The sequence below is a fragment of the Sphaeramia orbicularis genome, chromosome 10 (assembly GCF_902148855.1).
Source record: "Sphaeramia orbicularis chromosome 10, fSphaOr1.1, whole genome shotgun sequence".
Lineage (NCBI taxonomy): Eukaryota > Metazoa > Chordata > Actinopteri > Kurtiformes > Apogonidae > Sphaeramia > Sphaeramia orbicularis.
Window position 1 is genome coordinate 30,372,154 of NC_043966.1, and position 24,530 is coordinate 30,396,683.

The 24,530-nt window shown below is 39.3% G+C and overlaps 1 protein-coding gene across 10 annotated transcripts in view; it reads left to right on the top strand.

The window, feature by feature from the left end:
• The window catches only part of LOC115427461 (collagen alpha-1(XXIII) chain-like), a 140,612-nt gene that overhangs the window by 112,814 nt on the left and 3,268 nt on the right, over positions 1 to 24,530 (top strand). For 4 of the 10 annotated variants that reach the window (XM_030146027.1, XM_030146028.1, XM_030146021.1 and 1 more), the window contains 26 exons: positions 3,058 to 3,084; positions 3,167 to 3,193; positions 6,176 to 6,202; positions 7,145 to 7,171; positions 13,674 to 13,748; positions 15,018 to 15,134; positions 17,482 to 17,508; positions 17,644 to 17,670; positions 17,822 to 17,875; positions 17,980 to 18,039; positions 18,175 to 18,210; positions 18,311 to 18,388; positions 18,577 to 18,600; positions 20,472 to 20,516; positions 20,663 to 20,707; positions 20,854 to 20,934; positions 21,023 to 21,076; positions 21,771 to 21,845; positions 22,439 to 22,465; positions 22,551 to 22,610; positions 22,705 to 22,776; positions 22,885 to 22,911; positions 23,021 to 23,074; positions 23,484 to 23,570; positions 24,051 to 24,146; positions 24,487 to 24,525. In XM_030146027.1, coding sequence (XP_030001887.1) covers positions 3,058 to 3,084; positions 3,167 to 3,193; positions 6,176 to 6,202; positions 7,145 to 7,171; positions 13,674 to 13,748; positions 15,018 to 15,134; positions 17,482 to 17,508; positions 17,644 to 17,670; positions 17,822 to 17,875; positions 17,980 to 18,039; positions 18,175 to 18,210; positions 18,311 to 18,388; positions 18,577 to 18,600; positions 20,472 to 20,516; positions 20,663 to 20,707; positions 20,854 to 20,934; positions 21,023 to 21,076; positions 21,771 to 21,845; positions 22,439 to 22,465; positions 22,551 to 22,610; positions 22,705 to 22,776; positions 22,885 to 22,911; positions 23,021 to 23,074; positions 23,484 to 23,570; positions 24,051 to 24,146; positions 24,487 to 24,525 — 1,368 coding nt within the window. Of the gene's footprint in view, positions 1 to 3,057; positions 3,085 to 3,166; positions 3,194 to 6,175; positions 6,203 to 7,144; positions 7,172 to 13,283; positions 13,344 to 13,673; positions 13,749 to 15,017; positions 15,135 to 17,481; positions 17,509 to 17,643; positions 17,671 to 17,821; positions 17,876 to 17,979; positions 18,040 to 18,174; positions 18,211 to 18,310; positions 18,389 to 18,576; positions 18,601 to 20,471; positions 20,517 to 20,662; positions 20,708 to 20,853; positions 20,935 to 21,022; positions 21,077 to 21,770; positions 21,846 to 22,438; positions 22,466 to 22,550; positions 22,611 to 22,704; positions 22,777 to 22,884; positions 22,912 to 23,020; positions 23,075 to 23,483; positions 23,571 to 24,050; positions 24,147 to 24,486; positions 24,526 to 24,530 lie in introns of all 10 variants that reach the window. The other 6 variants (XM_030146030.1, XM_030146031.1, XM_030146029.1 and 3 more) reach the window with 3 other exon arrangements.

The following is a 24,530-nucleotide window of genomic DNA, read 5'->3' on the forward strand; positions in this document are numbered from 1 at the left end:
GAAGAAATAAATGTCATATATCACAAATTATGATCATGCAGCCCTGACACAGCGAGAAGCGTTCTGAGTGCAAGATCATGAAAGTAACTGGAGAGGAGGAGGAAGGAAACATATACAAAGGGAAGAAAAGATAATCAATCAAAGGATGCAAGAAGAGGAATGAAAGTAAAACCAGGAGAGAGTAAAAGCATCTCAAAAGAATGAGTCGAATGCACTCTTCCATCTTCCTTCATTTTGATGTCATGTAATTAAACTTATTTAAGCTAATGTGTTTGACACGTTACCAGACGTCTGCTCTGTAGTGCAGACACCAAGTTTTCACAATGCATCCTCCAACAATTACACCCTACTGGATAATTACAAGCCTGCACCATGGGGAGTACAATAAAGACAGTAAAGACACACCTCACCCCATTTCCCTGGGACAAGAAGACACACGTGTGAAAATGTACATATGCATGAATTAGTTTGCACGTACACACATATACAGACCAAGATACAGACATATGCCCTCCTGTTGGCTTTGTTATTTTCCAGAAATCTGTTTAAAAGCCATCTAATTGGTGGGAATGCTGAGTCAAAATGTTTTCCTTCTGCCTAGGGACGCTGCAGGACAAGATGGTGATGTAGCATAGAAATACACACAAAGAGCCACACACATACACATAAAAAAGGCATTATATCATTTTCCACCAAATTCACTTGAGGTTTAAGTGGTAATCTCAGGCCTATTTTCCCACTTTTTCTTACGCTAATCTGCCAGTTTTTCTTTCCTCCTTTTCCTCCTCTCTTTTATTCATGGTCTGTCCCATTTGTGGGATGAAATAAAGAGATTTTAATAGCAACAGCTTCTCTCAGCCTGTTCTATTTTTATTTGAATTCCAGCTTTTTTTTCCTGTCTGTTGTGTTGGTTTCTACCACACAGGATGTCTAGAAAGACAATGCAGCTTTGCAAAAAGAAAAACGTAGGATGTATTACAGACCCCACATCAAAATCTAATTCCTCTGGCTCCCATGTTTCTTTTTACTGAGTTATATAAATCCTACTGGTCCATTTTGACCTTTGATATCTACTAAAATTTCCTTGTGACCTTGCTGATTTAAGGAGAGGTCGTATATTTAAAGCATCTTATTATCTTATTATCAGGAACTTCCTAGACTCTTTCATTGTTATTGAAGTCATTTCTGAGACACAGGAACGGTACAGTTCACAGGCCAGCGTGTGGCTTGTTAGCGGCCATAAATCAGTCTGTTTTTACTCCGCTTCAGACACTGCAGCAGCCAGTGACCTCACCATGTACACCTCGGCTACTCATCCTGACGAGTCTTGAAGGAGCCGGGCCCTGATAAACACTCCCAGATGCAAAGATATCACCCAACACGCACACCCAGACACGGAAACACACACGTTCTGTATATAGCACCAACTCATAGATCTGCAGCCACCATTCTGCAAGCAAAACTCATGGGGACATTTTGCAGGCTGATTCAGTCTCTCACACGTACACTTGCGGTGTGATAAATTCATTGCACTGCATTTAATAGAGTGGTCAAACAACAGTCTGTCCTGTATGTGGCATCCAATATAGAGCATTACATTCTTACTCTTAAAACTCCTCTCAACTTCACACAGAGGTGGTGGAATTATTGCCTTGCGATTGGTCCCAGTCATTTGTTCCACCCTATAGTCTCAGCCACCTACTGCTGATTTCATGAGGGGCCTCAGTCAGAAAGGCAGTGAAAACCTCAAAGTCTTTTCTCAGTCCTTTCATACATCTCTTTTATACAGACTTATGTTTTTGAAGAGATTGTTTTATAGTCGTAGAGACTGAAAAGGGTGCTCACAAAACATAGCGTCATAGAGCCGCACCAAAGTCTCCCCCTCTGTAACGTGTTTTTTCTCTTCACTATGTTCCTATGCATCTACCATCCATCTATCAAAGCCACCGGTGATGACACTGTGGTGGGTTTTCACTATGGGATCTCCGGCCTCACAGCACCCAAGGGGCGGGTAAAGCAATGAGATGAATAGAAAAGCGTAACTTATGAAAGCTATCCAAGGCCAGAGATGACGAGGGTTAATGATGGCTTCCAGTCGGTAGAGTCTGCTTGACTGCAAAGGGTTGAGCAACCCATGACTCAAGAGACCCTGTAAAAACTGTTAGCTTAACATCAAGTATGGTCGTTAAGGAGGAAGTCAACATTAGCCTTTACCACATACATCACATTAAAGTGTTTTTGGAAAGTTTGATCCAAAAGCCAACCGTTCCTTTACGTTAAGTAGGGATCTAAAGGTTTGGGTCTTTGAACTGACTGAGGTTCAGTGACTGCTCGGCTGTTTTTATGGAGGTAAACAAAGTGGACAACTCCAACTGCTGTTTCAGCACTTGGGTGAGGTTGGACAGGGACTTAACTGCCTGTTGGATTATCTCATCACCGCACACACACTGAATGTGTGGTTACATTGCAGATTAATACAGCTGGACCGCATCTACCCACAGCCTATAAGGTTGGACGCCACACTTAAAATCTCAGAATAATTATAAACCACAACCACCTGGAAGCATCTTAATATCTGAGTCTCACACATGCACACAAACGTTAACACACAGAGTTAAATGGGGCAGGATATTCATGGAGTCTTTGTACGAAATGTCAAAAACACTCTTCTTGTTTTCCTCCTCTTTACTCCAAACTTTCCAATAATTGCAGCTGTTTCTGTCTGTCATTTACAAGCACTCTTTTTACTCTTCTTGATTTTTTTTGCCAAAAACACTAAACTGTTCTTCCAAAGCTAAAATCACTTGCATTGTTTCCTGAAAGATATCGAGAGGAGACTGAAACATTGTGAAATGCTAATAGATAACAGACAGTTTATGGTCATTTTGGAGGACTGTAATAGTTTTGTAAGTGATTTAAAGCAAACAAATTATCAGACTTTTTTTTGGCCAAAACAGACTAGATACTTTTCAGCCAGATATTGATTGTTAGGATGATTTGGCTCTAAAAGATGTATTGTTCTTTTTCCTTTCTTTTTTTAATCTGTTTTTCTACCAGGGTCCTCTTGGCTTGGATGGAAAACCAGTGAGTATTTCTTAAGTTAAATGTTTAAAACCTAATCAAAGTGACTAAGGTTTCAGTTCTGACTCTATCATTCTCCTTTCAGGGTTTACCAGGTCCCAAGGGAAGCCAGGTACTCCATCTGATACCCGTTCTTTTGATTTAGTTTCTAATAACACATATCAGTTTCACTGAAGTCAGTCCTACATGAAGACTTTTTAAGTGTGAATCCAGGTGGGTATTTGGCCTGTGAGACAAGCGATAGTTCGCAATACCTTATCAATCATTTTTACTGTTCCTAAGGGAACGTTGCAGGAGAATAAAAAGCCCACGGTAGCCATCTTGTTTCTTGTTCCACCTCTTAAGTCATCCCAGCGCTTATGACCAAAGGGAAGTCGTGGCTCAAGTCAATTGAGTGCAGAAATTCCCTTTGCACTTCACCTGTGAGTGCCATCTATCACCCTTACCCTGAAACCCCACAAACACACAGGTGTAGCGTGAATATCGGCAAAGCGGAGCGAATGGGTTAAACACCATAGGGAAAAGTGAGAGAGAGAATAGAGTTTATAAATGTCAACAGGGACTCTTTAAAAAGCCATTATAGTACACCCCATCCCACCCCCCTCCCTCCCTAGGGTTCCTCTCTCTGGTCACTTTGCCCACTGAGAGAGGGGCTACTCATCTCCTGAAATGTAAACCGCTCACAGCAAAATGAGAGTTGTTTGAAATTCTCTTCCAGCAAACACCATTAAGCTGTTGTTTCCTGCTCAAGGAGGCCTCTAACGGGGTCTGTCCTTCAGGATGACTCTCTCTCAGGCCCAGGGTCTCTCATAAAACCCCAGCAGGTGTGACACAGACCTCATGACCAAAGAAGCCTCACAGGAAATACTTTTGGGTGAAGAGAATACAGGGGAATGGATGATTATAAAATAAAGTGACATGAATAAAATTTTAAAGTTAAAGTAAGGTTTGGATGAAGTTTAGAAGTGGAAATTGTACATTTATTGAACAAAGAAGTAATCGATGTTGGGTAACTTAGTATATGTTTATGCATTTGGCAGACGCTTTTTTCCAAAGCGACTTACAGGGGAAAACCAATCAAATCACTCAATCAATCAAATTTTATTTATATAGCGCCAGATCACAAAAAAATTTATCTCATCACACTTTATATATAGAGTTGGTCAAAACCAGACTCTAAGCCAATTTACAGAAACCCAACAGAATCCTCCAGGAGCAAACACTTATAATAATGTAATGTAAAAACTGTTAATACAATGTAACAGTTTTAATTACTTCATCAAAGTAATGTAACACACAGTGACCTTCTGAAGAGCCACAGTTACAAGCATTTTCACCAAGCTGAGTAAAGTTAGAGACCTTCCCTTATTTCAGAGGAAAAATAGCCACTTCATCTATCGACATGGCCATCCATCTATTACACTTTTTGCCAGGTCACAACCAGGCACAGCAGACCATGTAGACAAGTGTGTATTGGTTTGATTTGTTAAACCAGCTATAACTGCTGAATGATTGACATTTATTTAGATCTAGGATTTGTAGGAATTGCCCGGAAATATGTGCTAAAGAGGCATCCTTATATGAGGAAGGGATGCAAAGTTGCACAATTAATGTTACATTTATATAAGCTATTCACCAAAAAAATGAGTTGTAGCCCCTTTGTAATGGCCAACATTTTAATTAAAAATTATAGATTTCTTTTCTCAGTAGCTTTAGAGGTATGTAAACAAATTCACTACTGGCAGAGATAGAAGAATCACTAGCATTTACTACTTTAATAACAGTAGTGATATGATAAAAACACTTATTTACTTGTGGGATGGATGTTTAAGAATGCACTTAGATGTTAAGGGTGGATAAAAATATTATCAGCAAAAGCCTCAAAAACAAAGTTGCTTCTCTAAGTTAAATTGAACTGTACATATTATATTCCATCAGGTGGATCCTGTGATGAGATTCTGCAGCTTTCATAGTCAAAAATGGATGTTTACATTGAACGGAAAAGGTTATTTAACATACTATGAAATCATGAGTATTACAGTCTTATCCATGTCTTGTATTTTATTTGCAGTGGAGGATTTACTGCATTTGTTTTCCTCCTTATCCTTTCCTTTTCCTCGTTCAGCTCCGTACTCCTGAACACAATTAGAGCTCCACTCCAGACAAAATGTCTGCCAGACAAAAATGATGTAGGGAAAGGGGGAACGAATTAGAGAGGGGATCTTCAAGGCAGATAGCGTGGAAGATTTAGAGACAGGGGAACTGGGGGAAAAAAACTATGAGGAAAAGTGAGCGTGTGAAATGTAGAATAAGTGAACAGAGCTGACAACTTAGAGAATAGAGATGTGAAAAAGTCAACACAGAGGCTGCTCTGCCCACTGCAGTCACTAAGAGAGACTGTGGCTGAGATCAGAGATGGGTATCTCTGCCTCTGTCTCTGGTGCAGTCACAGAGAATCTATAGTCAGTCTGAGGTTTGTGGTTGCTGCCACATTTGGTGTCCTTGTGCCACTTGTCAGAAGTGGACAGACTGAAATGGACAGGCAGAGAGATGGACGGGAGCGCAACACCACAACTGGCAGGGACTCACTCATGAGTGTGGCTGGAGTTCATGAGACTGTCAATCTGACCAGCGCACAGTCTGAATGTCATGGAGTGTCTCATATACAGTACATAGATGCACCATCATGTTTCTAGTTAGTGTTCCCAGCATTCCATGTTTAAAGTCACCCCTTCTTATAGAAACACGAGTGGAAGAACAAAGGGACATTTTGCCTTTTCAGTTTCATTTCTCAGAAAAACAGTCTTTATCTTACAAAGACAAATCTTAAAAGGAATTCTTAAATCGTCTTTTCAGTGCTGTTGCTGATTTACTGCAAGTCCATGTCATATGGTCTTTTTGTGGCAATATATGTTCAGACAAAGGTGACTTGTGATTGAGCAATCTCAATGACATGACTGCATTAAATGGTATTACTGCTTTATGTTATCATTTGATGAAATGCTCCTTGTGGAAGATACTGTGATATATGTTGCTCATATGATAACTGATTTATGTTGACCAACTGCATCTGATTATCTCCTCCCTCCTACAGGGACCAGCTGGACCCAAGGGAGAAAAGGTATGCTTCAATACGCATTTTAGAACCCTTCCTAGACAAGTGAGTGCAATGTATAGACGTATTTATCACATTAATTTATAGACGGAGAGCTTCAGAAGGACAGTAATCCAGGCATATACACACTTACAACCGCACAGGTGTTCTGTCCATCGCCCTCCCACATTCACATTTTCACTACACTGCCATCAAACCAGCCATAGATTACATGTAGTTATGTAGGAGCTCATGTGTCTCCACACATTCTCACGTCAAGGCACTAAACAGGTTTACAGGCCTTCCGCAAGACTCGATGATAGCCAGATGTGTTCCCGCTCTGTGAACTTCTGCCCAGCCTAAGATGTTAGCAACCGTAAGAGCTACAAGAGCCTGGCAGACAAGGCTAGTGCATGTGGTCATTTGTGTATGTGCTGATGGACGAACTGTGTGTGTGTGTGTGTGTGTGTGTGTGTACATTTTTGCACTCAAGCAAGCATTGCTCCAGATAAGCACAACCACAAGAACAACACAACTGCAGTAAACAGCATCTGTCAGAGCAGGACTCAGTCTGATGAGCAGGGATTGCAAATGACAGATGATAGTGAGGTTTGGAAAATTGGCCCCCGTCTTGTAATCACGCTAGTAGCCGTGTGATGAGAACATGAACTCCAAACGCTCATCAGAGAGCCGACAATCTCCAGCACGTGCGCGCTTACTTTCTCAGCCCACCATATCCTGTCACATGAGTCCAATTGTGGCCTTTCAAATGATTTATACTGTAAACGTTGACATCCTGAGCTGGTTTGAGGACAGATGACCTTTGCATCGTTTCCTTCCCATACAAATGCATTAGTTTTTAGGCCTGTCCATCACAGTTGTTTAACAGTAGCAGAGCATGTCAGGTTCTGTGTGCATATACAGTAGTGATAACTGTTGACAATTGTTACTTTCATGTTTTTCTTCCAGGGTGACCAAGGGGACATTGGGCCAAGGGTAAGTCTTGTCACTGCCTCTGAAGGTGTAACTAGATGTTCATATTTTTATGTATTTTATTGCATTAATTCATGGTACTTTCGGAAATAATTCTTCTCTTAAGCCTCGGGTATCCAAGTGAGCCTATTATACACACTTTGCACTTCATGATACAAAAGTTCGTATTATTTTTCACAATTGGTATTAGGTTAGAATTCAAAAGCTGTTCATTTTTGCATGATTTTTTTTTTTTAATTCTGGCCACCAACTAAATGTTGCCCATTGTAAAAAAAAAAAAAGAAAATTACAACATTAGCACCTGTCTCCAAAGTGTGTCAAACACACACTATTTCTCCCATTATAACCACTGTTTTTGATCCATAAGCCATTAAGGCATAAATCATGCTTTTACTGGTATCTAGGCTTCATTTGAGAGGCGTGGCTCTAAATTTTTACATGAACCATTTTTTTTACCGTGTGACATCCCATTTGCCATATTTGGCAAAAGAATTAAAAGAGTAAAAAAAAAAGTTAAAAACTAACTGTATGAAAAAAATGTGACATTATTTGACTGCACCTGTTACACACACTTGGTGGTCAGGAAGGACCTCTCTGGGCAGGATACCAGAGGGTTAAACAAATACCCATGACAAAACCTTGATTTTGTTTAGATTTTCTTTTAACATTTAGTTTACATCGTTCTCATGTAGGACTCAGTTATGAAATGATCATCAAACATTTCATCATTATAATTGTTTTCAATGTTCTACCTCTATTTTTTGGAAATTCTCTGTTGTTTGTGAAATGTCTTCCCATCTCTGACCATTAAGAAGAGTTTAAAACCATACATAACTTTCTTGTTTTCTTCACCCAGGACCAAAGATCAACCTTTAAACTTGTAGAAATGTAGACTGCAAAGCCAAAAGCCAAAAAAAAAAAAAAAAAATCACACAAAGTATTTTGTTGGACCACCTTTAGCTTTTATTACAGAATGCATTTTCTTTGGCATTTTCATCCAGAGTTGCAATAATTTTTTTGGCCATGATCTTGTATTGATGATGTGAGAGTTGGACCACAGCGTAAAATGTCTTCTCCTTCACATCTTAAAGGTTCTCAATGAGTTTCAGGTCTGGACTCTGTGGTATCCATTCCTTTTGTATAATGATGTTTCAATGATGTCCCTGAACCACTCTTTAACAGTTGGGGCCTGATGAATCCTGGCATTATTACCAGGGCGAAAAAATCCACAAATGGAAAAACTCAGTATATTCAGGTAGTCAGCTGACCTGATTTTTTGGACACATAATGTCAACGTGAACCTAGACCTGACCAACTGAAGTAGCAACAGATCATCGCACTGTAGACACTTGGCATGATGGGACTCATCAGACCACATGACCTTTTTCCACTGAAACACAGTCCAATCATTATGTTCTCTGTCAAACTGATGGCTGTTTAAAAATGAGGCATCAGTTAGGGTTAAAGAACTTGTTGCAGCTGAAACATATTAATCACTGCACTAATTATCCAATAGAAGGAAGTTGAATCCAGGTGGGGACTTTTTTTTGGCTAGGCAGTGTATCATAATTATCAATAGCAACTGATTTTTTCCATTTTTGGCAATATTGCCTAGTCCTATTCTTTCATTCATTTATCCCAGATCTACTTACAATAGAAACCAGCTCTATAAAGGCAGTGGGTATTATAATCAAGCCTTTAACCCATAAAGAACCAAACTGGGGACCAAAAGCATCTACTGATGTAAAATGTTTAATACCTGTTGATCCATTAATTCTATCAATACATGTAAATTATTTGCGTAAAATGTAGTTTGTTATGTTTTCATGGTCATCATGTATGACCAATTTTTGACGTTTAGAGGCTGCATAGTGAACGTGGGAAACTGTCATTTTCTACAACATTAATTCAGCAGTAAAAGCCATGGAGTTGTATCAAGGACTGTGGATGGACACACTTGGTTTATGTTCAGTTTTTTATAATTTTGCTGATATAGTCACTTTTTCTTCAGTTTTGATATAATTACCTTTGAATTTACTTACATTCAAATTAAATATAGGAAATTAAATATAGGAAAATACATGATTTACAATGAAAAATGCAAAATATAGAGGATAATATAATAAATGGTGACATATCACTTAAGGAATGTTATACAGAGAAAAAAAAAATATTTGGGAGCCGCTACAAAAGCAGCACTGGGTCTTTATGAGACAATTTGCCGTGTGAGCCTAATACTCAGTGTAATTTGTGTTAATGAGGGGTTGTTTTTGTTTTTTTTAACTGTTGGTAGTGGTGGTTTTGTACATATTTTGGAACTCGATACATTGACACATTTACTGTGTTGTTGTCATTGTGAGAAATTCCCAGTGTCTTCAATAATGTTTCCATTAAACTGCTCATAGCTATGATTCCAACAATATGATGCTAACACAGCATCATTGTAATTGTTGCTTCAGCCGTGTCCATGTGCAGTTTGTTCTCTCTCTTTTCAAATGGGTCAAACTAGCCAAAGGACATTTTAAAATAGTCCTCTATCAGACTCGCTGCCAATTCATTGGCCTTGTCCCTTAACCAAAGGCCCACTCAACAGGATATTATGTGTCCAGGAATTAGCGTCCTCTTGATCAGGGCAGCTTCTACTGCAGGTACTTTCCCTAAGTAGATTTATTTTCTTTCTTCAGCACTACCAGGAATGACTGTTTCTGGGAAGACTACATGAGAAGTAACATTTATTTGCTCATTTGGCACTTTGTCATTAGCTTCAAGGAAACTACATATTGTAATGCGAGTTATTCTTTTTGGTGTGTGCACAATACCAGCTTTGGGTATGAAAAGACCTCAAATTAACTCGATTACAATTAGCAAATTATTTAAATAGGAATAGGAATGCACTTCTCAATTATCAATGCACCTGAATGGCAGTGACATCTTAGAAGGGAATCCATGCCACCACAGCGAGCATAAAGTTTTCACAGAGAGACGAAAAGGGCTGTGAGTCAAACCCAGACCAGACAGTGTAACAGACCATCACAAATTTAAAATCAAAGTCCAGGATGAGAGAAATTGTCATCCTTTGGAGTTTTTCTAACATCCGAAAAACTCTTTCTTTGTTATCACAGTGGGAAAAAATGCTTTCATGCAGATATACAAACATATGAAAATACACTGATTACAGCTTTTGGTCTATCCATATAACCTTCAACACTCGTGGTAAGACTTTTAATAATTCAAACTAAAAGTGTGTTTACCCTATGTGGCTACCCCAGCAACTGCACTGACAACACAGTCCATCTGCTGTGATGAGGTTTGAGCTGCCCACATCTCCACGACCAGAGATGAGAAATGATGATATTAAAGAACGATGGAAATACTTAAACCTCACCATCAAAACCCATCGGTTGGGGCAGGATGCCAAAGCTGCCATCTAGTCCCAACCAAACTGCAGTTTTTCAACATTATGTGGTAACATCGCTCTGCCGTTGCTCTATGTTGTCAGTGTTGTCTTTTCATGTGATATCATTCCACCCACTAGGGGATCTGGGTAATTGTCTCCTGCTTCATTCACTGCGGTTTGAAAATAAGCCCCCTGTGTTTTACATAGTGAATGGTTTGGATTCTTTGAAGAAATCATGTGCCCCCGTGATTTCTGAATGTGTCTGTTTTATTACATTCATTATGTCAAGGTCACACTTATTCACTTGTGAATAAATGCAGGCTAAACCAACTGAGACAATCTCTCAATTGTTTGAGGCTGAAATTATCCACACATTCTAACCAGTGTTATTTCATGTTTTTTTTTCCTTTGTGTAAAAATGAAATATGTTCGCAGTAGGCCACAGCAGGCGATGGTCAGTAAGTAAAAGAAAATGGGATGTTTTCGTCTTAGAAAAACAAATTCATCACAGCATCCATTAAATGACATCAACGTAAAAACTAAATTATTAACACATTTCAAATTACCAGATATTTGAGCTCAAGTGACAAAAGTGTGTAAGTGCAAAAGGAAAAAAAGATGTTGCATACTCCTGAACTACGGTAGACAAAAACAGCTGACAGTGACCTCTCATATAACCCTGACCATCACTGTTCACTCCTCCACTGATCTTGAATAAAAAAAAAAAATGTCACATGTCATCTGAATAAGTATTAAAACTCTGTTTTGTTTCTGTTTTCCTAACATTCCTCTTCAACAAATGTCAAGACTTGAAGGAATAATTAGAAATAGATGGCTCTGTTTCCATAAATCTTCCAAGTGGCAGAGCCTGGAAATATTTGCAAAATAGTGTGTTAAGTGTTTTGGAATGGTACAGAATGTCTATTGTTTTATAGCAAACCTCGATGGAGTGTAAATTTGACAGCGGAACGTTATTTATTATGTGGTTCAGAAACATTGCAGGAACTCATGATGCCTATCAAGGTTTAAAACTATTTGATTTCCAAACTTATCCTTTTAGATTTTGAGGTAACTGTTTGTGCAAGAATTAAATCTTTTTGGCATCGTGCATTACATAGTTTGTCCAAATGGTAAATATTGCACTTGGACTGGAGTCCTGGAGCTTTGATGTCCTTGGATAAGTCTGCAACCGAAAAACCTCAGAGTATCGCTTTGAGACACAGAGTTGGTTCAAAACAAACCCTTCAGCTCCTAGACCTGGTATAGTTGTGAGTGAGGTTTGGCCCCAGGACACATTTTCAGAGATATGGTCAGATAGGTTAGCAAATAAAGAACTGTTCGATTCCAAGGTTCCATACGTCCAAAATGTGGTGGGATTTGTTAACAGCTATGAATCAAAAAATCCTCACTGGTCCACCAAGAGTGAGTTAAATTGTGAGACCGGAGATATCAACCCAGTATTCAAGCTCAGTCATCGCCTTTTTCTGATACAAACATTTAGCCTCTTTCACCTCTAAACTTTCAGAGACGATAACAGGAAGTGGCCATGAATCTTTGTCGACCTGTTAACTTCCTGTCAATTCATCATCTTCAGGACCTTAGTCAGACAAAAATTGGGTCTCAGAATAGGATAACAGAAGCATTAAAATGCAATCAGACGTCACAGAAACAGCAAAAACATGTAACAAAAGGTCAAGTGTACGGTTACGTTTTTCTCCAAAGCAACTTTTATTGAAAGGTTTGAAGCTGGTAGCCGTTTATCCAAGTCTCCATACTGACAAATCATGGCATGTTTAGGTTCAACCGGCGGCTGTGTTGAAAGACAGCCTATGATGGGAGTTTCATCCCCAGCCAAACCCTCCTTTTGCCTCCCCCGAAGCAGCTACAAAAAAGGCCATGGTTAGACAGGGCTCTGGGGTTGAATGGCTGTTTGTCTTCGTATCAGCCTAAGGTCTGATGAGGATGAAGTATAGGGAAAGCCCACTGTGAAACAGACTATTCTCTTATGAGATGTTTAAGGATCTGATGTGTATGTGGTCTCCACGGTGGGAACGGTGTGAATGAGTGAATGTGACAGTGGGAAGAGAGGGGTGCATAGGCACAGAGAGGGGAGGGGGGGGGTCTGTGGTGTCGGAAAAACCGCAGCTATCCAGCGCTCACCGCAGCCTGTTAACGGAAACCTCATGAGCAGACTAGCAGCTCTCCCGACTATTCCGCTGCTTTTCTTCTTCCCTCCTCTCTTAGATCTCTTCTGCATCCCTTCCCTCCATCCTTTCTTCCTTTCCATATGTTTTTAGAGGGAACTCAACCAGAGAAGCAGCGCAGTGCTCCGAGCTCTCTGGCGGCAGACGAGCTCTGTTTCTTTCAGCTTGACAGACAATAATCACAGTTACTGTCTGTCGGTTACAGACAGCCAAGCCACCTCTGTTTGGTTTGGTCGCAATGGGAAAGATGGGAAGACATTAAATGGAACACACACACACAATAAAATAAATGTTTGAATGAAAGAGCCAATATACAGTTTCTGAGAGGGAACAGAGGGCAGTTACATCCTGCATCTTATTTTTTATGACATACTTGTTTCTTTATTTGCAGATGATGCGTTACTCTACATTACAATATTGAGAATGCTGACATATTTCCTGTCAAATGTGACTGTTTGATCCTAACGCCCTTTTTAACTACAATGATGCATTCACCTTCACTTCTTCTCTTCAGGGTCCTCCTAACCCCAGCACATTCGCAGGTCTGCTCAGTAATCAGATTCTCACGGTGAAGGTTTGTCGCCCCCAGATACTTTTATCTTCGTTCTCCCAGCAGCCACCGTTGTCAGGCTGCTGATCTGTCACTTTCCTTACATTTGTAGAGGTACTAAACATTCAACTCAGCTTTCTCTTTTAGCTTCAGAGGCTGCTGAACTCTCCTAACTGTTTTTCCCACCATAGTTGTTGTCGGCCTCTGTCCAGGACTCTCATCTAAACCCTAAATTTCTGATTTTCTGTACACACTGATGCCTTTGTCCTTTCCTTTTCATGTCCTTTAACTGTCTCTGAGTCCTCTTCTGTTTTCTTTTCTATCTTTTCTCTGGCTGTGTCTCTTGTACCTCAGATGGTCTTTCCTCGATATGACCATGGCTTTATCTCTGGAGATCAGTCCACCACCTTTCAGAGACGTTTTCTGAAGGTAGACCACAGCTGAGGCATGTGTGAGCTTTTAACACTTGAACTAATCCTGCTCATTTAAAGTCATTTACTTCCTTTTCTTTTTAATCCTCCTCATATAATTAATTTAATGATCATGTTTTTTAAGTATTCAGTATTTTGTGTGCTTGTGTTTAACTGCATTAACATGAGAGAAATTCTTAATTATATGAAGGATTGATAATATTATTAAATGAAAGTAATACTTCAGATGATCCATGTTAATTTCAGAAAAGCTAAGTATGACTCTTCACATTATATGTACAAATGTAGACCTTGTTAGTGACAAATAAGTTAAAATCTGTACCATTGAAATTAGGTTTTATATTGCTATTTCAACGCCTTCAGCTCATTCCCATTCAGTCTCTACCTTATCTATAGCACTGGGGCAAGACTACTAGCAAATTCAACTAACATGCTTTATGTTACAAACAATAATACTTTACATGGCTCATCCTGCAGATTAAAATGTATGAAACCATTAACATTTACAGGCTGTTTTTTACATCAGCAGTGGATTGAAAAACTAATCGTATGTGAAATGGCCAAGTTGTTGAAAGAAAACAGTTTTAATTTGCTCCTAATAATAAGAATAATAATAATGGATTGGATTTATATAGCACTTTTCTAGACACTCAAAGTGCTTTATATTATTGACCCATTATTCATTCGCTCTCACATTCACACTCTGGTGTGTGGTAAACTACATTTGTAGCCACAGCTGCCCTGGGGCAGACTGTTGCAATAATATTTTGCTAATGCAAACAACAAAGCACAACAGCTTAAAGGAGAGTGAGGTGAATATGTGGTTTTCACCACATACACTAAATGATACTACTATGTATCTGGTAGAGGATAAGTAAATAAGCGACTGCTTAGAAATATATGCAATATCTAAAGTTGTCACTTGAATTAAACAGTGTAGATCCAACTCTGGGTTTTTTTCACACAAGTTAAACTGTCTGTAACCTTTGCCTTTATTTCCAGACAACAGGGTCCTCTTAAATAAGTCTTTAGAAAAATCAAGTTACTTAACTATATTAGCCATTTTCCCAGACATGGATTAAGTCGTGTCCTAGACTTAAAGGAAATTTTAATTAATATCTCCAATGGAAAAAAGTTTTTTGTCTTAATCCATGTCTGGGAAACTGAGCCTATGTGAATGATATATGATGTTTCCTCAGAAGAAAATAGCTTTAAAATGTGTCTCTGTTTTTTTTGTATTTGTTCATGTCCTGTTTGTTTCCGTCAGGGTGATCAGGGTCAGGCTGGACCTCCCGGGCCTCCTGGTCAGCCAGGCCCCCCTGGACCCCGCGGCCCTCCTGGGAACACTGGCAAAGACGGACCCCGCGGCCCTGCTGGAGAGCCAGTAAGTCCCCAAGCAATGTACCTAGACACACCCACACAGTCTTAACCCTATCCTCTATCACTCCTCCTTTTAAAAGTAACACCACAAACAATGTGGTCACATAAAACACTCAAGTCATCATGACTGCTGTTACCCCAGTTTTGTTGATCAGTGTAGTTTTAACGGCAGGGTGTGACAGATTGAAAATTGTGTGCTTGCGTGTGTGAATGTGCATTTATGCCCACCTATTAACAGGGGAAAGGTTCCACACAGTAAATAGCAGTGACCCCTTATTCTCATTCTTCCGGGTTTGCCAGTGAGCTGTGGCTTACCTAAAAACTCCCAGAATAGCAACTGTACTCCTGGCCTCATCTGTTTTGTATAAGAAAGTGGCCACAAACTTCTCCAACACGCCCCCATTCTCCCACCCTCCTGCCATCACTGTGTCGCTGTGGACCCCTGAAACAGATATGGTATTGCGGCAAGTTCATGGGCAGTTTGACAGCCTCACCAAACAATAGTTGTGCTCCTCGCCTGAGGCAGTTTGTGTTTCTTAAGATTAACTTTCTGCTTCCCAGAGTCTAGTTCATATGCAGTGGCAGCTCAAATCTGCGGTTACAGGATGTAAGAGAGAAAGTTGGAGGCTTGGAAGGTAATTTTTGTTTATTCAGTGAAGAAATGAATGCTCTGTTACCCTCAGCTGGCACAGAACAGTAAAGAGTTTCAAGTGAAAATACTGGTTTTAGAGTGGGTGAGTTAAGAGCTTCAGCAGATATTCATGAAATCCAGAGCCAGTACAGCTCAGAAAATGACTAAAAACAGACGCATCGAAGAAAAGAGGCCCGTCCTTTAACATAGTCAATTACAAATGTACTCTACAAGTTGATTAAAGGCGTTGCAAACCCCAAAACAGCAAAACAAAGTAGAGTGGCGCAAAGAGCAGCTCCATGTTGTGGGCAGATGTTTGAGTGCAGCAAAGGTTGAGCAGGAGAAAGTGTGTGAGGCTGCCCATGTGGGCGATTGTGAACCCTGTCAGTTATATCTCTGTGTGAGACAGAAAGAAAGAGACAGGCCGAGGTAGAAGATGGAAAGTGAAAGGTAAAGAAATGCCATCTGAAACTTTCTGCTTTGTATTAAATGCAGCTATTTTCCATGTGGTATCTGGCAGCATAAGCTCAGTGTATTTTTGGGTAAATGATACGTTTTGAAAAATATTCTCCTCTCTGAATGTAAGTTAAAGAAATCTCAGTTTATCGTCTATACCTGGCAATGAATCTGACATCTGAACTAGACCTCACCCACCCAGCACTCACATTAAAAGAATTATTTCCTACAGTGATTTGTTTCACGCTGTTGCAAAGAAAAGATCAAAAGAGGTTAAAAGGCTGTTGAGGGTGAAAATGAAAGAGGACCACATAGGATCATCGTGACAGTTTGTATGTGCTGTGAAAAGAGCAAGAGGAAGAAAACCAGCTGGGAGATATCTAAGCAGCTTCTGCAAGGTTTTGTAAAATATGAGCGGAAGGCTAATAACTTCCCATTTGTAATACTGCATTTATTACAGTACACTGAGCGACCAAGTAAACACAACTACTTGAGAGCAGAGTGTGTGTCTTACCCAAGATTCCACTAAGCTGTCTCGTTCATGGATGACTTCATAGCAGATGTTTAGCTGCTCCGAGCATAAGTCCACCTGGCCTCCACAAACAACCAAGATAGGTCTGTTTACCTAAATAAGCCAATCGGCTGATGGACAGATGCCAGAGACTGGAGGTGGAGTTTTCGGGAGTGGAGTATGTTGGGGCTGTGGATTATTCTTGACCAAACAACAAATTACAGCTAGGATTTTATTGTTTTGACTCCTTTTTCCTAACATAAAAATTGTAGAAAAAAAAGGTGTGAAAACACAACTTTATGAAGATCTTGAGGTGTTGTGCACTGCAAGCTTCAGGAGCAGCTCTACTAGTCTGTGGTGTATATTCTACATGTTTAGCTCAAAACTACTACAGGGATGATCTTCTAAAGCTGGTCCTTTATTTTGAGTTTGGACAGTGTTGTTGGAAATGCTCACTTCAGTCAGGCTGGTTCACATATTCACATCATTTTTATATTTGGTAAATCATTTAATGATTGTATTTGCCCTGTACAGAAGCAGCAGTGTCTGTTATGTTTCTTTGCTCATCTTTCCAGTGTCTGCTTTTAATTTATCGCCCATCTGCATGTACTGAAGGTGCTTTGAATGAATGTTTGTGATCCAGTCAGTTTATTCATTTCTCAACACTGACATCTAGTGGACATTTTACCAAACTGTTTAATGCAGATTTCTGTTGACGAGTGTTTCACTAATTGTCCCCTCTGACCTCCTCAGGGTTTTCCAGGTCGTGATGGCATTGAGGTGAGTGGTTCACATGCACTTCACAAGTTTGTACCTCAAGCAAATCTGTTTGTTGTTCAAGAACTAGTGTGTTTATGGAAATGATTCAACTGTCTAAATAATTACAGTGACCAAATGTATCTTTTCTTCCTACAGGGTTCACCAGGATTGCCTGGGAAGCCGGTAAGATCTTAATCACTAAATTACTTTCCCATTGTCTTTTGTTTCACCTCAATCCAGTTGTTTATTTGTTTTTTTTGTTTTTGTTTGGTTTTTTTTGTTTGTTTTTTTTCCTCATCACTTTTGATGTTAATGGTCTTTTGTGAACTGTCAGGGTGAAGATGGAGAGCCTGGCTATCCAGGACCTCAGGGCCCTCCAGGGGTAAAGGTACAGATGAACTTTACATGTTAGTTATCGTGTACTGCATGGCTTTTATGTACAATGCATCTACTGACTCAATGCTTAACCACTGCTGATGTGTATTGAAACAGGGTGAACCAGGTATGGGAGAGAAAGGAGAAAGAGGCATGGACGGACTTCCAGGGATTAAGGTAATCATTTAAAAATGAAAGAACATTCAAAAATAATTGTTGCTTTTATTTGAGTACTCCCAAATAAATACACAGTATTTTTCACACATTCATTTGCGTTCTAGTTAATATAATGTGTATCTTTGCATCACACAGGGAGATATAGGTGAAGCAGGGGAGCAAGGACCAATGGTATGATTTCCAAACAATATAAATATTAGTTGTCTGACTTGTGTTATAATTTGGTAGGGTTGCATGTGTATCTGTCGTTCATTCATATTGTTGGCCTTAGGGTTATCCTGGTGAGAAAGGCACTGCAGGCTCCTCAGACATCACTGACTTCAACAGAAAGCTTCTAGATGCTTTCCAGGTGAGTGATATCCAATGCTCAATAAGACCAGACTTTATGGTTGCACCATATATTCCAACAGGCATTTGTAAAGGATATCAAGTTTAAAAAATGTAGCATACCCAGACATGGCAGTATGGTTAGAGACATTCTGGATTTTTTCAACCCCAAACCACAAATGTGAAGATATTGCTGTTTCTTCCTGACAGGCCATCAACACCATCAGTGTTTCGGTAACCTGCTGTTGTGTGTGCATGGTTTTGCTATTTGGTGGTGATCACAGACTAACACCTGTAATATTGGACAGGCTCACACCTTATCCCACCTGCTTCAACTAGTGGAACTGTGTGTTTCTGTGTATGTCCTACACTCACAACTCTATACACTTCAGATATATTGAATGTCACTCTGGGGTCTATGTCTAAAAAGTATTACTGAATACCACTGTTCTCCTGGTCTACCAGGCTCCCTTGTGTATTCATCTGGGATGAAATGCACAGCCCCAGTAAATACAGTACAGCTGTGCTGTTCTATCAGATAACATGTAGCATGGTTAATCATGCAGAAAAATCAACAGCCTTTGTTACATTGTTTAGAGTGTGTTTATATGCTATGGGCTCATAAGATACATGGTCTGTGCTATAGGACAGCACAATGTCTTTTCTACACATATACTGTAAATGTATATATTGTATTTCAAGTAAATCAAATGATGCACAAAGGGAATGATCTAGTAAGAACAGATGAAAAACCACTCATTTCCACCGCAGTCTCAGTTTCAAATCTCTCTCTTCATACACAGAACCCTTTTGATTCTGCAGTGTACCCTGCTACATGCTAATAACAGATGGCTATCTGCAGTGGAGTGTGTATTTGATTAAAACCCACTATGAAACAGGGTCCCCTTGGACCTCATCTGAAATGCATACAACACTGTAGACAGCAGCATGAGATAGTTAAGAGAAGTCTGTGAAAACATGGACCTGAGATCTTATCACACGCCTCTTGTCAATGTGGATCAGCTTGCACCACATCACACACAAGACCTCAGTTATATATCCATGAAACAGGGAATGAGCATTAGCCACCCATCATGTGTTGTGATCCATGTACTTTGTAGTGAGAACAAACATTTGTTTCAACTGTGGTGAAATTTGAGTTAATGATGAATTTGGTTAAAAACCGTAGCTAAATTGTTTGTTGCTAACATGCATATTATTGACGTGTGTATGATAGTGTGCATGAATAGTCTTCACTTTTCAGTTGCGGAATTTGTGGTTTGTAAACATCTATTGGTTGCCATGGAAAGTAATGTAAAACAGTGTGTTAAAAATTAGAAATGGAGTAAAAAAGCAGCATGTTCACCTCTGGGAGGTTTCCTTTTTTATTGTTTCAAGATGATCGAGGACTTTGGAGAAAGAAGTAACAAGTGCACATTGTGGATGCAAAGATTAAACAGCATGATTTAGGAGAGCTGTCACTCATCAACAGGCAGAGGAGACAACATGGGATGGATATGGCATGCATGTGTGTGCAAGTTTTTGTCATTTGTGTTACATAAAAATACATGAAATTATTGTTGAGACTCCCCCCAATGGTCTCATCCTGCCTCAAAACAATCCACAGAATGGAGAATGATGCCAGCTATTGTGTTGCACAAACCACATTTTGAGCTGTTTTATAATCTCTGTGAGATAAAATTGCTTCAACACACAGAAAATTGTTGTGAGCAGTGAAGTAAATGAGAGAAATCTTCAGTTTTGTTTACTGAACTGTGTTGTGAAATACAACAGCCTTTTTGTATTGTATTACATTGGCTGCAGTTCAAGCCACATGGTGAAGTTCTGCATTTTTCTTGTCTTTTTTCTTTTTTACCATTGTGATAAACACTGGGGTAAACAGTCATATGTGTGTATGTCTAGGACTGAGCAGAGCAGTGGCGTCCTAAGTACATCAATGCACTTACAAGGTCTAATTAGATCATGTTGGACCGAGATGAGTGCATGCAATGCCAGACTTCAGTGTGGCCGACAAATAATTTCATTACATTTATCAAGCTTATTAGTTTCTGTTTCCTCTTATCATCATCTGCTTATTTCTTCAGGGCCCACCTGGACCACCCGGACCCCCAGGCCCTGCAGGGGAAAAGGTAAGGGTTCTCTGAGGGTTCCAAACACTTATGTAATTGTTCCAGTATTGTACAAATATAAACAGTGGTTAAAACTTGTGTTGAAACCGTCTGTGTAGATTAAAGCTGGTTATATTTGTCAAGTTAGTGTTCTCTTGCTTTGTCAGGGTGAACTTGGTTTACCTGGGCCAGCAGGAGTTGATGGGGAGAAGGTAAAGATTACACAATTACACACAGTTACACACCGGGAACATGACAGGATACATTTGTTTTTTTTAACATCAACAACTAATATGATGCTTTAAGGATTTGATTTTCTTGGGGCTGATTATTCTGTATACGACCTGTTTACCTTCAGGGACCTAAAGGTGACCTGGGAGAGATGGGACCTCCAGGAGAGAGAGGAGAGAAGGGAGAGATGGGGCTCTCTGGGCCTGCTGTAAGTTGTAAATGCAACGTTTCACTGATGTACAAATAGTAAAAATGATAAAAACAGGTGAAAGTTCATGCAGCTCTTTGTGGTTTAGGGTATGGATGGACAGAAAGGTGAGAAGGGCGACTGCAGACTGGATGACAACCTGGTGAGCAGAGCACATTTATGAATTCACAGAATTTCACGACATTAACCCTTAAAGACCCAAACATCCAATAGTGACCAAAATAATTTACTGATCTGAAGTGTCTAATACCTCTTGATCCATTATTCCTATCAACATATGTAAATAATTGGTCTAAAATGCAGGTTGTCATCTTTTCATGGTCATCAGATATGACCTATTTAGACGTTCAGAGACTCCATAGCGAACATGGAAACACCATCATCTTCTACAACATTAATTCACCAGTAAAACCCATGGAGTTTGATAAATGACAGTGGATGGACACACTTGTTTTTATGTTCAGTTATTGATATCTTTGCTGAAAATGTGACTTTTCCTTCAGTTTCCTCTGTTTTGATATAATTACCTTCAAATTTACCCAGAGTTTTCATGAACATCTACATTAAATGTTGGAAATGAAATATAAAAAATACATAATTTACGGTAAAAAATGCAAAATACAATGGATGATAGTATAGAAAATGGTGGTAAAACACTTAAGAAAGGTTAAATAGAGAGAAAAATTAATTTGAGAACTGCCATAAAAGTATCACTGGGTCTTTATGGGTTAACTTGCAAAGGAGCTTAAAACTTAAAACATAAAAAACAGGAACGTTTTAGTGTATTTTAATCTATTTGTTGCACCTTCTTAACTCATGAATTCAATGGTACTCAGGTACAGATGATTTCTCAGCCAGGACCACCAGGCCCACCTGGTCCACCTGGAATCCCTGGGTCTCCTGGGTCCATGGTGAGTACTAATATCACAGTCTGATCCAGGGTTCCTACAGGTTTCTGTAAAGAAAATTTAAGACTTTTTAAGACCTTTTTTAAGACTTCTTAGAACAGAATTTAATGCCCATTTCACAGCCTATTTCACAGCCATACTGGCAAAAATTTATGACTCCTGGAATGTATGTATTATAATGTATTTATTTACTCCAACGCCTTCATTCTCATTGCTCCAAGTTGAACTAATGGCTATGCATGTGTTGAACTGAATGTTCTGTGATCATTTCTCAGTGGGGGCTGCAAAGTTAGCAATAATTGGTTCCTAATTTTAATATAAATTTTCAGGTTGGATCCAATGGAACTGAGTCGACTAACGTTACTTTCTTTGCAGCTTGGACATTTACAGGACATAACACAGTGAACTAGTTTATGACAACATAACTTAAGACCTAACATATCAAATTTAATACCTTTTACAGACTTTTTTAAGGTATTAAATGCAGATTTGTAAATTCAAGACTTTTAAGACTTTTTAAGACCCCTTGGGAACCCTGTGATCACATCAGATTTATTGTTTTAGAACCAGTACTCACAATGGTCAATGTATTTCAGGGGCTACATGGGATGCCTGGTCCAAAGGTAAGGCTGTAAGACCATGTATGTGGTTTATGGCTGAAGCTACAGCATATTGCGTTGTACTTAATGTTCCTGTGTTGTAATGTAGGGTGAGCCTGGAGCTGGGATGAGGGGAGAGAAGGGTGACAGTGGTGCCCCTGGACCCAGAGTAAGTGACACTAAACTTTAAAATCAATGAAAAATGGAATAGCTACCCTTAAAAAAATCAGTCCTGAAGTGGTGCTAATATGCTCTGACCACAGGGAATGGATGGACACCAGGGCCCACCAGGGTCTCCTGGGTTAGTGGGTCTTCCAGGTGCTAAGGGAGAGAAAGTAAGTAGCAAATATGCACATTATTTAAATTACATTGTTATTTTTTGATTGTGTTGGTCTTAAAAGTAATATACACCATGATTTTTATGTGCATTTTTATGTTCACAGGGCAGGCCAGGGGAGCCAGGATTAGACGTGAGTTGGTTTGTTTTTTCTGAGAAGAATGATTTTAATATTTTGAAGGAAATCATTTTCAATTCTACCATCTTCACATGTATTAACATCATTGTGACTTTGTCTTCAGGGTTTCCCAGGTCTAATGGGGGAGAAAGGTGACAGAGGAGAAAGAGGAGAGAAGGTGTGTACATAAAAGGATGTGACTTACTACTGTTGCTGCATTTTATTTAATGTTATCTGAAATAATACACAATGTACCTTAATTTAACTGATTATAGATTTGCAGCGTTGCCTAAGCACCATATACACTGCTGCCCATAAAGTTGAAGTTATTTTGTTTTCTGATGCATTCCTCTTTTTATTCCTATTAATACACATCAGTAATCACCTTTGACCTGGTGCAATGCATACATACATACACTTTGTCTATCAAGAATAAATCACATCATCATCATCATCATCAATCATTTCCGGAGAACAGATAAAAATATTTTATTCCAGCTTTATGGTTAAACAGTGTATTAATACTAAACTGCACTGTGTGTTTATGATTGTGTTTGGTTGAATGAGTCTATCCTCTGTATGTCCAGGGTGACCGGGGAGGAGTGGGAAAGAGAGGTCTGAAGGGCCAGAAGGGAGAGCAGGGTCCCCCAGGCCTTGACCAGCCCTGTCCTGTGGTACGTCATCTTCACACACAAATTAATACTGCAGAGATCTGATTAGCTTGTTTTCACTTTCCTCTCAATTTTGTTTTCTTGAAATATATACATATATTTCCCTCACTGCAAAAAAGGGGTGTCTAAAAACAAGATAAAAACACTAAATCTGAGGGAAAAGGTACTCAAAACAAGTGAAATATCTGTCCATGTAGTGAGATCATTTCACTTGATAAGATTTCTTGAATTAAGATTGTTAAATCTAGAGATAAGCGTGTCTACAAATGTATGAACACTCAAAATAGAAGATTAACTCTTAAAACAAGATAAATTATCTAACACTTCTAAATCTAACTGTTTTTTTTAATCTTGGTAAGAACCAAATAATTTGCAGTGCTTGTTTTCTGTTTCACTCTCTATACTGTTTCTGTTAGTTTCTACACTTTTACCCTTGACTTTCTTCTTCCAAGCTGTGAATGTGTAACTGGCTTTTGCTGACAGGGTTGTGATGAGACTAAAGATCTATCTATGGAGGCGAGGCCCTCTTCCCCTTCGCCTCCTCTTCCTCCTCTTGGCCCTGAGGCCCCTTGTCCTGTGGTACAGTATCTCTGTCTCTTTCCTCCTCTCTTATCACTTCCTGTTGCTGTTGTGATTTTACATTTACTTCCTTCCAGTTTCGCTTAAATTCTTTACCGTACATGTGCTACCATGTTATACCCCAAACCCTCCAAATGTTTATGACTTTGTATCAAAGGAAACTGCAAGTGGTCATAAGCAATGCTGTTATTGGTTTTGTTTTGTTTTTTTGCACTTTAATCTCATAAATGCAATGAAATAAAACAGAATACTTATTCTATTCATGAAAATGTTTGAGGTGTTAAGACATACACTCCATGATTCAACATTTGTGTGTTAATTTGATATTTTCACCCTTCAGGGACAGGATGGGCTGCCAATACCAGGCTGCTGGCACAAGGTGAG